The sequence below is a fragment of the Bufo bufo genome, chromosome 10, assembly GCF_905171765.1.
Source record: "Bufo bufo chromosome 10, aBufBuf1.1, whole genome shotgun sequence".
Lineage (NCBI taxonomy): Eukaryota > Metazoa > Chordata > Amphibia > Anura > Bufonidae > Bufo > Bufo bufo.
The window spans coordinates 130,777,258-130,791,057 of NC_053398.1; the positions used below are offsets into that span (position 1 = coordinate 130,777,258).

At 46.7% G+C, this 13,800-nt stretch overlaps 1 protein-coding gene across 2 annotated transcripts in view; it reads left to right on the forward strand.

Moving 5' to 3' along the window:
* LOC120980482 (rho guanine nucleotide exchange factor 40-like) overlaps positions 1–13,800 on the forward strand; it is an 82,833-nt gene that overhangs the window by 61,540 nt on the left and 7,493 nt on the right. For both annotated transcript variants that reach the window (XM_040409620.1, XM_040409621.1), the window contains exons 14-18: positions 7,735–8,627; positions 10,977–11,226; positions 12,259–12,348; positions 12,437–12,661; positions 12,763–12,933. In XM_040409620.1, the coding sequence (XP_040265554.1) occupies positions 7,735–8,627; positions 10,977–11,226; positions 12,259–12,348; positions 12,437–12,661; positions 12,763–12,933 (1,629 nt within the window). The remainder of the gene's footprint in view (positions 1–7,734; positions 8,628–10,976; positions 11,227–12,258; positions 12,349–12,436; positions 12,662–12,762; positions 12,934–13,800) is intronic.

Genomic DNA, 13,800 nt, shown 5'->3' on the forward strand with positions numbered 1-13,800 from the left:
TCTTATGGCTCTGTATCTGAACAACCATCTGGAAGCAGGTAATCGCACAGACTTGTATTATACATTGATGTGTGGCATCTCATGGAGTATCCAGTAACATGGCACGCAGGCTGGATTATCAGAACTTTTATCACCATCTGATCCATACCGGTCAGTGTGTAAGATGTAAAAGTAGCGATGTGGAGGAGGCTGTGGATAGGCAGTGCATAGTATGTGAGGACACGCCAGGCTAGAGTGCCGCCATACCACGCAGGCCTCTAATCTGCCTGTAGCTGTTGATTTAAGTAGTTTCTCCGGTAACCGCTGTTTCCCTGGAATTTGCTCAGCAGCTTCTGATCAGTGACCATAGGGGAGAATGAATGGAGGGAGGAATGACCTGTGCAGCAGTATCATCATCACCATTGCTGTCCTGTTGAGAGTCCGCTTCTGTGGCTGAGCACCAGGAATGTGGCAGCTGATTTCACCCACCATGCAATGCTCCATGTAGCTGGGATTGAGCTATACTTTGTCACCCAGCAGATAGTGCAGGGTATAAACTGATAGCACGAGCCTGCGCTTCATCTGGAGCATCTGTTTAGCATGGTAATAATGTAACAAACCCTCAGCTGTGAGCAATTTTTGGGTAAGGATGAGTTCTCAGCTTTTTTATGCAAATAACAGTGTTGCCTTTCATTGACAGCACACACAGATCTTAAAAATGTGAATGAAAAGTATAATGGAAACTTTCAGAACATTCGATTATACAAAGGTCATGTTTCTTGTCCGCAGAGCTGACAGTCTCAGCTCAGCAGTGAATGTATTTGCTGGAGTTTTCATTGTGTACATTTCTGTGTAATCTTTTCGGCTATGTTCACATATCAGAAAAATTTTGTGCATATTGTGTGCTGAAAATTCACCCATTAAGCACAGCCCATTGATTTTAATAGATTTTTTTTGGGGGGGGGCAGTGTTATGTCACAGATTCTGTGGTGGATTGGCACACAGATTAGCTTTATTAAATGGGGCTAAATATTTTTGTGGATCTGCAACATATCAAACTGGAACTCGGAGGGTCTGAAGACGGCCGTCTCCTGATCTGCAGGTGAAAATCTATTCATGTCTTATAATCTAGCTCCGTGTGGTGTTACGGTGTGCAATAATGATCTGCACAGAGGTATAACGTCTGACCATGGGATTTTTAACCCTCTCAGTTCTCAGGCTGGCATTTACCCTGGCACTAGTCTGGGGGATTTCTGTCCTCTCCTCCAGTCGCACACTTCAGTCTGGGCCCATCCCCCCACTCTCCCTGTCGCTGGGTCTAGGGGCTGCCCATCTGCCTCACATTTGCTTGTGAATAGCTGAGCTTGGTAGGGTGCAGGCGCTGGGCGCCAGTCACTCACTTCTCCAGCAGATCATGAGAAGAGGCTGCAAGGAATACAGCTCAGATACAGAGCAGCCAGATGGGGTCTACGGACGTGCAGGTAAGAGGTTTCCTATCACTTGTGAGGACAATACTAGAGTAGGGTGCAGCAGGTGTCGCGGTACTTCGTCTGTGGGTTGGAGGCTGGGTCAGGGGGCAGTGGACAAGGATAGTGGGCTGAGGGTCCTGGAGATCTTTGTGCCCTCTCCAGCTGGAGTTTTGTGAAACTGTGTACAATATCTCTGGGTCTGTGCCAGGCTCGGAGTATCACGTACTCGCACATTGTACCCTGGGAGTGATTTTTATATTGAGGATTCAGTGTTAATTGTCTAGCAGTGCTCACGTTGGCGTTATGTAAATTCATTTGAAGTCGGCTGTCGCCGGGTTATGGCAGCTGTGAGGGCGTCATGGAGTTAATGAGAAAAGCAGCGTGGAGTCTTCTACAGGAGGGGGCTGAGCGAGGCTTGTGTCTGAATAGACCCTCATAGAGCCAGGTACTTGGAGGTCAGAGGTTTCCAGCTGTTCATATACACTCGCCTAAAGAATTATTAGTGCCACCATACTAATACGGTGTTGGACCCCCTTTTGCCTTCAGAACTGCCTTAATTCTACGTGGCATTGATTCCACAAGGTGCTGATAGCATTCTTTAGAAATGTTGGCCCATATTGATAGGATAGCATCTTGCAGTTGATGGAGATTTGAGGGATGCACTTCCAGGGCACGAAGCTCCCGTTCCACCACATCCCAAAGATGCTCTATTGGGTTGAGATCTGGTGACTGTGGGGCCATTTTAGTACAGTGAACTCATTGTCATGTTCAAGAAACCAATTTGAAATGATTCGAGCTTTGTGACATGGTGCATTATCCTGCTGGAAGTAGCCATCAGAGGATGGATACATGTTCTCATTCTGTTTACGCCAAATTCGGACTCTACCATTTGAATGTCTCAACAGAAATCGAGACTCATCAGACCAGGCAACATTTTTCCAGTCTTCAACAGTCCAATTTTGGGGAGCTTGTGCAAATTGTAGCCTCTTTTTCCTATTTGTAGTGGAGATGAGTGGTACCCGGTGGGGTCTTCTGCTGTTGTAGCCCATCCGCCTCAAGGTTGTGCGTGTTGTGGCTTCACAAATGCTTTGCTGCAGACCTCGGTTGTAACGAGTGGTTATTTCAGTCAACGTTGCTCTTCTATCAGCTTGAATCAGTCGGCCCATTCTCCTCTGACCTCTAGCATCCACAAGGCATTTTTGCCCACAGGACGGCCGCATACTGGATGTTTTTCCCTTTTCACACCATTCTTTGTAAACCCTAGAAATGGTTGTGCGTGAAAATCCCAGTGACTGAGCAGATTGTGAAATACTCAGACCGGCCCGTCTGGCACCAACAACCATGCCACGCTCAAAATTGCTTAAATCACCTTTCTTTCCCATTCTGACATTCAGTTTGGAGTTCAGGAGATTGTCTTGACCAGGACCCCCCCCCCCCTAAATGCATTGAAGGAACTGCCATGTGATTGGTTGACTAGATAATTGCATTAATGAGAAATAGAACAGGTGTTCCTAATAATTCTTTAGGTGAGTGTATAGACAGTCTACAGGCGGGCAGTAAGGGGTTATTCCGATAGGCAGAGCTGCTTTTCTCAGAAAGGTAAGTTTTTACTATGACCGTATACAAAATCCACTTTACGTCACCTTGTGGGTGACGAGCTCTGCAGGGCTGTGGCTATCTGTGGCACTTACATTAACTTTTATGGTCCTAGTAGGTAAATGAGACCCCTACCCCCCCCCCCCCCCCCCCCACTCACTTTGAGTCTCATTATTGGTTTATTTGTTCTCTGATGGGTTTTCACAGACACATGGCAGAGGCTGACGAGCAACCGGAGGACGAGAGGCCACGTCTCGCTATAATCATCCTCATGTTAGATGGAGTTATTTAGGTTGGGCATACACAGGGTTAATATTCGCCCCTAATCCATTTAGCATTATGATAACTTCACTGTTGTGACGTTGGTTGATAAAGAGACATAGTTTGATCATCACAACTACTGTAGGTGTAATTCCTTTGCACTGTTGTTGTAAGGCCCAGTGCAGACTGTGGCAGTGGCCTGCACTTACCGTATACGCCTGATGTATACATTAAACATATCCATGGGTTCCCTTTACTGACGCAGGCTTAGACTAGTTTCACACTAGCGGCAGGGGACTCCGGCGGGTGAACATCCTGTCGGATCCGTCCTGCCGCTAGTTCACATGTGCCTCCCGAAAGCCACTCCGTTCCCATTGATTATAATGGGGGCGGGGGCGGAGTTCCGGTGGCGGCACGGCGAGAGGCAGCCGGACTAAAAGTACTGCTGTGGTTTTTCTATACAGTTAAAAAAGATATATTGATGTATACAGCCCCGATGAAGGCCAGTAGGACATGCTTTTGTCCTTGGTCAGGTGTATGTGTTTGACATCAGTCACCGAGTGCACAGAGATAAGTTTGCAGCTTGTCTCCAGATGCTACATAAACTCAGTGACAGATTCATCTCTTCATACATCCTGCAGAACATTTAATTATCCGGCCTCTTCACTGAGGAAATCAGCGCCTCACAATCAATGCAGCTCCTCTTATTCCTTCATTTATATTTTCTCTATAAGGGTATGGGCAGACGTTGCGGACGGTATCTGCATATGGCCGCCTGATCTTGATGGCAATACCTCAGTTGTACTTGCAAAATCATAGAAGTATTGGCCAGGCCCACGGCTGCACGTGGACGCCACAGCGTCTGCCATCCCCTCAGAATAGTTTATAGGACAGTCCTATGAGATGGAGCCATGATGTCTGCTACATACATACCAGAAGTATGTAACTGAGCGTAGGTGAAATGTCTGCAGCTTTAATGGACTTTGCATTTCTCACTCTTTTCGTGTTCTCTGCTTGCCATCATTGAAGAGAATTATTTTTCTCAGAGCTGAAGTTTTGCTGCACAACCCGAACACCTCAGCAGCAGCTGCACAGCTTTCTCTCCTGTCCTGCTGCTGGTGCAATGTATCGGTCAGAGAGGGTTACCTGCATTAGATATAATTGTATCAAACAGTCAACTGTGAGAAAATGGCGAGGAAATAAAATGCGTGGTATATCTGAAAGTTGCAGCCCTGTGCACCGTACCCTGATTGTGATGTTACTATGCGGGGAGCACTTTCCGTGCTCTTCCTGTTCTCTTTCTTAGGCTACATGCACACGACCGTATGTGTTTTTGCGGTTCGCAACTTTCCGGATCTGCAAAAAAAAACTGATGACGTTCCGTATGTCATCCGTTTTTTTTTGCCGATCCATTGTAATACTGCCTATCCTTGTCCGCAAACTAGAAAAAAATAGGACATGCACTATTTTTTTCGTGGGGCAATGGAACGGACATACTGATGCGGACAGCACACTGTGTGCTGTCTGCGTTTTTTGCAGACCCATTGAAATGAATGGGTCTGCATCCTATCCGCAAAAAAAAACAGAACGGACACGGAAACAAAATACGCTTGTGTGCATGAGGCCTTATACACAAAGGAATGAGCTTCTCCTCCGTGCTGCAGAATCAAGCTTCTGTGTATCCTGCACAGATCTGGTTATATAACCAAAGCCCTTTGGGTGCACCTGTGATCAGCGGTCAATAGGAAAATGATCCAGTGTTTTCAGGGCACTTGGCATCAATTGGGAGGCTTTTGGAGAAAAGACCTTGATGTGGGAGAACTAGAAATACCCGTTTCCTCCTGTATTGGTGACAACTAACAGCCTGAAAGGGAGAATCTACCCTGAAAAGAGAATGCATTTAATTTCTAAAACCCTCCAGTAACAAAACCCCAACATTTCACATCATGCACTGCACCCCCCTTCCCCCTGGTTTTTGGAGGAGAAGCCGCTGTCCCTTTCTGGACCTCTGTCGGCTAATTTCTTTCAGCTGAATTAAAATTCCAGCCACGCCTGATTCCTCCATCTCCAATCATCGCTCATTCAGCTGGAACACAAAGCGTGACATGAAATTGGGCCGACCCTTGTGGGGACGCAAATTAACTCTGTCACACCTGGATTGGTTGGTATTAATTGACTCCAAAATGTGGTTTGCCAGGGCTGCAAAACTACAACTCTCAGCCTGCCCTGACAACTGCATTTAAGGTGACAGGTGGATGAGTTGACCCCTCACCCTTTATATTGCTGTAAGCGTGGCCTTGTCTTCCATGTGACCTGTCTCCATACACCTGTCTGGTACAGTGTGAGCGCCTGTATTAGCAGCTGCCCTAGGCTCGGCCTGGTCCCTGTGGATTTGCTCTCATTGTGCTGGGTGCGTCTATTGAGGTAAGAGCTGCATCAATGGTCGGGGCTGACCCCAGTGATCAACAGCTGCTGCAAGCCCCCTTCCTTCAGACGAGTTCAGGAGTCTCCTATATAAAAGAGGGTATTCGCCCTATTCTGCTGAATGGGGGTGGGGGTGATCATACATCTGTCCTGTCCTCCCAGCAGATGTGACCAGTATATGGGGAAGGAGGTCACCCAGACTAGCGTCACTCTACTTCTATAGATCGCCCTCTTTCTTTTCATAGACTTGTAGTTTCTTCTACATTTGACCAAGAGGTCAACAAGAGCCTTCTTGAAATTCTGCACCTTTTGTGTGAGATCCAGAGCTGCCCTATAAATCCCAGTGAAATACACTGAAGAAATCCCTGCCCTGTGGGGAGGTGAAGATGAAGTGACCTCCTCCTATGCAGGTGTATTAGAAGCTCGGCAGTTGTACAAATCTGAGATGTTGTAGGGAGTGGGGATTGTTAGGGCAATGTGTATTCTGTATGGAGCTGCAGGCTGATGTCATCCGTGTGCACAGGCCGTGATGGTCTCTCTTGTGGTGCAGTCGCTATTTGAAGGATATTTCAGTATGTGTTTGCAAGCGGCACGCTCAAGATTCTTGACACAGTTCTCTGTGCAGGTCAAAACACTGCACTTATGTGTTATTTCTTAACAGGATGATTTTTTCCTGCACAGTCGTCACTTCCTTTATATTTGGAAAAATTCTTGCCCGATCATAGACTGACACTTGAGAGATATCACGTAGAATAATAATGTGGTTGAATTAAGTGTGTTTCCATCATGTTCTGTGCATGCTGACATCGTGTATTTGGCTGCCGTGAATGGGATGAGCGAATTACAATTTGATTTGTTTCCCACTCTTAGTTATATCAAAAATGGTAGAAAACCTATTGGCCTGGCCCTTTTAAGACTGCAGGACTTACTGAGGTATAACTGAATGCTGGTTATAGTGGTACCACTTGTTACAGCGTGCAGGCATTGACTGTGGGGATAGGCTGGTTGATGCCGCTCTGTAAGATTTGCTCATTACCTCATACTGTCTGGACTGGGCATTTCAGGACAAGCAGTAAATCTTTTGTCTGCAGAGCATAGTGGGTCCTGTATTGCACTGGGCACCTCCTTCATCCTGGCACAGCTGCACCCTCCATGAATTTCAGGAGCCCACAGTCAGGTGACCGCATTCCTGAATTGAACACGACTATTTGTGAGACTCCGCAGGAGTCGGGGGTCCGGTTTCCCACAGGATGAGAACCCCTTTAGTTTTATGGAGCCGGCTTTATGAATACTTAGTAGGTGGTGCCCCTAAATATCAGATGGTTGGCACCACAATGTCTCAAAGAAGAGAAAAGGCACCAACCTGAAGGTTTTCAAACACTGTTCAGAACTGCAGATCACACCGGCTGCTCTCGGCACAATGCATGATTGTATGACAGTGAAGCTGACACTTTGATCGTTCTGTAGGATGCTTTTGCGGTATTGAGTGCAGAAGGGAGTTCAGAGGTGGAGTTGCTGCTCTTTGAGCAGATTAAGAAATAGTGAACATCAAAGCTCTTGATATTTGCATTTAGATGTCCCGTCCAATAATAGCGAGTCAGGGTCCTGTGGTGCTGGTGGTTTCTCTGGGGAATAGCCCTATTTAATACCGAGATGATCGCCGTCAAGAAAGGTTGACGCTCTATGCCGGCTGAGCTGATGACAAGTAGCTGTTTGTTTCATCTATCGTTTTCTGTGCTCAGGTCTTTGATCTGCCTGATCACATGTGGAAAAATCTGACGCCAAATCCACAGCAGAAATCCAAGATGACCCTCAGATTCTGCATTGGATTTGCAATCTGAACCATTACAGGTCCAGGTAAACCTGCCATGAGAGCTGCAGAAACAAGCCACACGTCACTTTTCAACAGATTTTAAATTCGTGGAATATGAGCTGAAATTGTGTGAAATATATGCAGTGTGAATATGAAATACATTTTACCGACTTTCTTTATTTTCTTCTTCAGGCTTATGAATGGGCATTGGATGGGATGCGACATCTTGGTGCCATCAGCTTGGATGACTGTAACTCTCCCGAGCTCTGCGTTGGTGCCTTTGAGAGTCTTGAGAAGTACCAGTTGCAGCATCCCATGATCGGAGAGAACAAGTTTGAGGAGATGAGAGAGCTCGCCTATGAACTGAAGAATGAGAAGGGAATCAAACACTGGAAGTTCGCTTGGTCAAAGTGTCAGGAGGCTAAGCAAGTTTTCGAGAAGAAACTTGAAGCTGCACTGAGGGCAAAAAGCTTAGTGTCGGGAGAACAAAACTCTGTCTGGTCTCCAGCCTCAAAACGTCTCGACCTTAAAGTACATTCAGATAGGAACATTAATGTGTCTTATATGCAAAATAAGCCGCTTCACTCCCCTGTCTGCGGCAGGGAGAGGAGACTTGGGAGAGTTCTGTCTCACCGACCTGAAGCGGATCCGACAGTCTTCAGAGCTAGCCCCCCTGGTTCCAGTGCCAGTTCCATTGCATCATCATCGGCGTACAGAATGCGTAAACTGTCTCTTCAAAGTTCTCCCAGCGAGGACCTTCACCTAGAACTGGTTCACCAGGTGCCTTCCGGGGGCTCGACCCCTACCCCATCCCGTCCCATGGGAAGAAGGTTGCTAAGAAAGGCTCAGAGTTTTGACCTTCCTGGGACTGATGTTAGCAGCCATTGTAGTCAGCGGAGGCTCAGCGAGCCAGCTAGGAGAGGGAACACTGGTGTGTTCATCAAAGGACTGGAAGTGAGCAGCACAGAGCTAGCAGAGCGTTCCTGCAGCCCCAGACTACCGCTCTCTTTGGACTGGTCAGCAGAACGAATGCCGAGTGATAGGAGGAGTAGTGTCTCCTCAGCAGATGGACGGTGCCGCAGCAGGTAAGAGGCCGTCTCATTTTATTAGTGTTAGAGGATTATAAATATGTAAATGTATACACATAATTCCATAACCAGCTGTCTGTGCCACCCATCACACTCTGTACTTGGGATCCCGCTATACTCGTGAGGCTATAGAGTGGTGGTCCTCAACCTGTGGCTCTGCAGCCCTGCCTCAGGCTTTCAGGGCATGCTAGGAGTTGCAGTATTAAAAGTTGGAGAGCCAAGAGATGAAGTCCACTGCTTTACAGCATGGAAATGTGGCAGTGTTTAACAATAAAAGACCCTATAGGCACCCTGTTATATTAGATGACATGGGATCCCAGCAGTCAGACTGATGAAAATTTGATGGCCTATTACAGGGGTAATCAAGTACTTTTTATAAAGGTCCACATACCTGGGTCTGCCATCGGGTGAAGCTCCGAGTTGCAATAAAACACAAGGACAACACCAGTGGCATGTAGTGCACTGTGGAAATTAGGGGTGCACCGAAATGAAAATTCTGGTCCGAAACCGAAAATTCAGGATGCCCTTGACCGAAAACCGAAACTGCCTTTTTGCCCAAATACTTTTAAAATACTTTTTTTTTAATGATTTTATTAATAATTATTTTTCATGAATGAAATTCATCTGTGGGTGGCGCTGTTATGGAGGGGGGGATATGTGCACTGTTATGGGCATAACAGTGCACAGATCCCTTTCCCCATAACAGTGCACAGATCCCTTTCCCCATAACAGTGCACAGATCCCCCCTCCCCATAGCAGTGCCATAGACCGATCCCCCTACCCATAACAGCCCCGGCCCTGCTGCTCACAGCAGACTAATCACTCACTGCATCTTTATTTTACCTTACAATCGTGACGCTCCAGTAACAACTCTGCAGGCAGAGCGGAGGGCGGCGTAACGTCACTTACTCACGTGACGCACCTGCTCCGCCCACTTTATGAATGAAGGAGGCGGAGCAGGCGCGTTACGTGAGTAAGTGACGTTACGCCGCCCTCCGCTCTGCCTGCAGAGTTGTTACTGGAGCGTCACGATTGTAAGGTAAAATAAAGATGCAGTGACTTAAAGTAAACCGCCCGCCCGGCGCGGGTGACAAATCCCACAAATCCCAAACCCCATATTTTCTGCCGATATGTACCAATATCGGCCGAAATGGATTAGGCCCATTTTCGGCCGATATTTTCGGCCGCCGGAATTTCGGTGCCCCCCCAGTGGAAATATTTATTTATTTTTACAATAAGCCACGCCTCTAATCCCTCCCACAGAGTAATTGTGTCCCAACACAATAAGAATGTCCTTAGTGCCACCCTCAATAGTGATGACACTTTATGCCCCCACACAGAATATGATGTCCACTAAGTGTCCCCCTCACAGTAGATATGCCCCTTTAGTGCCCCCTCACAGCAGATATGCGACAGTAGTGCCCCCTCACAGAAGATATGTCCCATTATTAGCCCCTTACAGTAGATATGACCCCTTAGTGCCCGCTCCCACTAGATATGCACATTCACAAAAGATATGCAGCCAATAGTGATGCCCTTGTAGTTTTGATAAAATAAAAAAAGCACTACTCCCCTAGTGCTTCCCCGAGCACATCATCCTTGGGTTTTGGCTTCTCCTTAAAGGGAACCTGTCACCGGGATTTTGTGTATAGAGCTGAGGACATGGGTTGCTAGATGGCCGCTAGCACATCCGCAATACCCAGTCCCCATAGCTCTGTGTGCTTTTATTGTGGGGGAAAAAAAACAATTTGATCCATATGCAAATTAACATAAAAGAGTCATATCTTACTTGTGTGACCAGAGAAGAGTCATATTTTCAAGCTCTGACTCATCTCAGGTTAATTTGCATATGTATCAAATCGTTTTTTTTACACAATAAAAGCACACAGAGCTATGGGGACTGGGTATTGCGGATGTGCTAGCGGCCATCTAGCAACCCATGTCCTCAGCTCTATACACAAAATCCAGGTGACAGGTTCCCTTTAAGTGCAGCAGGTATGATGACGTAATTTCATTGTGCCTGCTGCTGGGGTCATAGAGCACTGACCAGTGAATAGTGGAGCAGGGAGGTGCAGGCTCACTGCTTCACCATTGTATTCCACTGTATCTGAGTCCTAAGAATGCAGATACAGTTTATCTGCAGTTTGAGGGACATGCAGGGGTCCGGACGGCTGGCATCCGCCTGTTGAGTACCCCAGGCCTATTATATTAATATAAATGTTTAAGCTTGCAATACACCATATTTTAACCAATCTTGGTGCACCTCATCTGGAGTACGGCTCCTGCAAGAACTAGACGTTAGTTTCAGTGAAGTCCAGCAGTAATGTGGTTTGTCTTCTGATGTAGTAAACTCCGGCATATCATCGATGAAATGGTCACCACAGAGAGAGAATATGTCCGATCCCTGTGGTACATCAGTGAGAACTACTTTCCGGAGATGGATCGTATCGACCTTCCCCAGGACCTTCGGGGGAAGAGAGGTATTATCTTTGGAAACCTGGAGAAGCTGAGAGATTTCCACAGCCAGTATTTCCTGAAGGAGCTGGAAAGCTGCTGCAATCATCCTCTAAGAGTTAGCCACTGCTTTCTCCGGCATGTAAGTGACCCCAGGAGTTCACTGTGATATGTGTGTCCATTTTCTCTGCCTCCCGCCACCTTCCCTTGACTGGACATTAGGCATGTATAGTGGTAGAGGTCTACTGAGAGCGTCTGCCACTGTCACATAGACCATAGGCTTCTTGTTGGTCATAAGTGGACCCATGGCATTGACCTCAAGCCATACCTATTCATCCTGAGAGACAGTCTTAGATATTGCAGCGGGGCACTCGGCCCCAGGACCCTTTTCCTCAGGGGACTCCATAGCAGTTTGAAGGAAAGTAGCTCCCCTGATCCTGACAAAAATAGTTGCTTTTTCCTTCACATTGTATTAAATGGTTAAGGGAAGAGCGATGGATTATTGATAGTGGTGGGGTATGATCTCTCGGGCCCCCACTTATCCCAAGAATGAAGGGACTGGAGTTCTGGTGTCACGCTGCATCCCCTTCACCATTTTCCCCTTGGCCACCTGGCTTCCTGCAATCAGAAGGGCAGGGGAACTTCTGTGCGGGAACAACGTAGAAGAGGACACAGTGCTGCCCCTTCATTCTAAGGATCGGTAGGTCTCTCTGAGAAGTCGGACCCCCAATGATCATAAAGTGATGGCATATCCTAGTCAAGTGTCATCGCTTTATTACATGGGAATATACCCCATTAAGGCTTCCTCTGAGGATTTGTGAAGGTGCTACCTATTGCAGCCAATTATCAGGAATTACATAATCCAACCTGATGAAAGCCGAGATGTGATGGGTGGTTGCTCTGCGCACACTGGACTTTGTGATCTATATGACCAGTTCTGTGCCACCACCACCACACAAGCTGATGAGAAATACAGTGGCATTTCTTTGGTGCCTGTCTCTTGTGTAGATAAGGTTACCTGATTTGCTCTCATGCATGTGACACCTCAGGTCTGTGCCATGGAAGTCTGTAAACAAAAAGATAATTATCCTAAAATTGGAGCTGTCCTTTAAGTGGCAGTAATGTCATTTGTGATTTTCCCTTATTATCTGACCTTTCCCTTTTTTTCCTGCAGAAAGACCAGTTTGGGATGTATGCCCTGTACAGCAAGAATAAGCCCAGGTCAGACTTGTTACTCGCCAGCCATGGGAACATATTTTTTAAGGTAAGAAAGCTGCAGTGAATTTGTGGGATGTTCTTGCTGATCATTAATTTCTGGTGTGAGATGCTGACTTGAATCGTTTGTGGCTCAGAACAAGCAGCGTCAGCTGGGAGACAAGATGGATCTGGCTTCATACCTGCTGAAGCCTATTCAGAGGATGATCAAGTATGCCCTTCTCCTGAAAGACCTGATTAAAGAGTGCGGGGAGGCGCAGGAACAGGAGCTGGCATACCTGAGGGCAGCCGAGGAAATGGTGAAGTTTCAGCTGCGTCATGGCAATGATCTTCTGGCGATGGATGCCATACGGGACTGTGATGTGAGTTGTTACTCTTCAGTCAATGTGTACAGGACCCTGCATCCTTATGTATGACATATGAGCCGGTATAATGACTGCATCCCATATTTTTGTGGCATCAGGTGAACTTGAAGGAGCAAGGGCAGCTGGTGAGACAGGACGAGTTCACGGTGTGGCTGGGCCGGAAAAAGTGTCAGAGACATGTCTTTCTGTTCGAGGATCTCATCTTATTCAGCAAACCTAAGAGGATTGAGGGAGGGTTAGATGTCTACATCTACAAGCGCTCATTTAAGGTAAGTGAACCAGGTTCTGGAGACGAAAGAACTACTGTATCTAGTATAAATCACTGCCATGGATAAAGATGGCTACGCTGGACCGTACCATCAGTGTCCTGGGTCCCGTCATTAGCCTGGCTGTGGTTCTATGTCACCATCTGATTGAACGGATATTCCTATCTCAACAGAATATGCCATAAATGTCCAGATGGGAAAACCCCTTTAATTAATCCATTAATTAATGCAGTAAAAAAAATGTCATTAAGGCCCCTTTCACACAGGCGAGTTTTCCACGCGGGTGCAATGCGTTAGGTGAACGCATTGCACCCGCACTGAATCCGGACCCATTCATTTCTATGGGGCTGTGCACATGAGCGGTGATTTTCACGGATCACTTGTGTGTTGCGTTAAAATCGCAGCATGTAAACATTGGAAGAATGTATATTGTATATGCAACTAAATGAATAAAATTTGGTTTATAAAAAAAAAAATCGCAGCATGTTCTATATTAAGCGTTTTTCACGCAACGCAGGCCCCATAGAAGTGAATGGGGCTGCGTGAAAATCGCAAGCATCCGTAAGCAAGTGCGGATGCGGTATGATTTTCACGCACGGTTGCTAGGAGACGATGGTTATAAGGCTAAAATAATAGCATTCCTAATAGAGAATGCATAGTACAATAGGGCTGGAGGGGTTAAAAAATAAATAAATAATAATTTAACTCACCTTAATCCACTTGCTCACACAGCCCGGCTTCTCTTCTGTCTTCATCTTTGCTGTGCACAGGAAAATGACCTGTGGTGACGTCACTACGCTCATCACATGGTCCGTCACATGATCCATCAACATGGTAGAAGATCATGTGATGGACCATGTGATGAGCGCA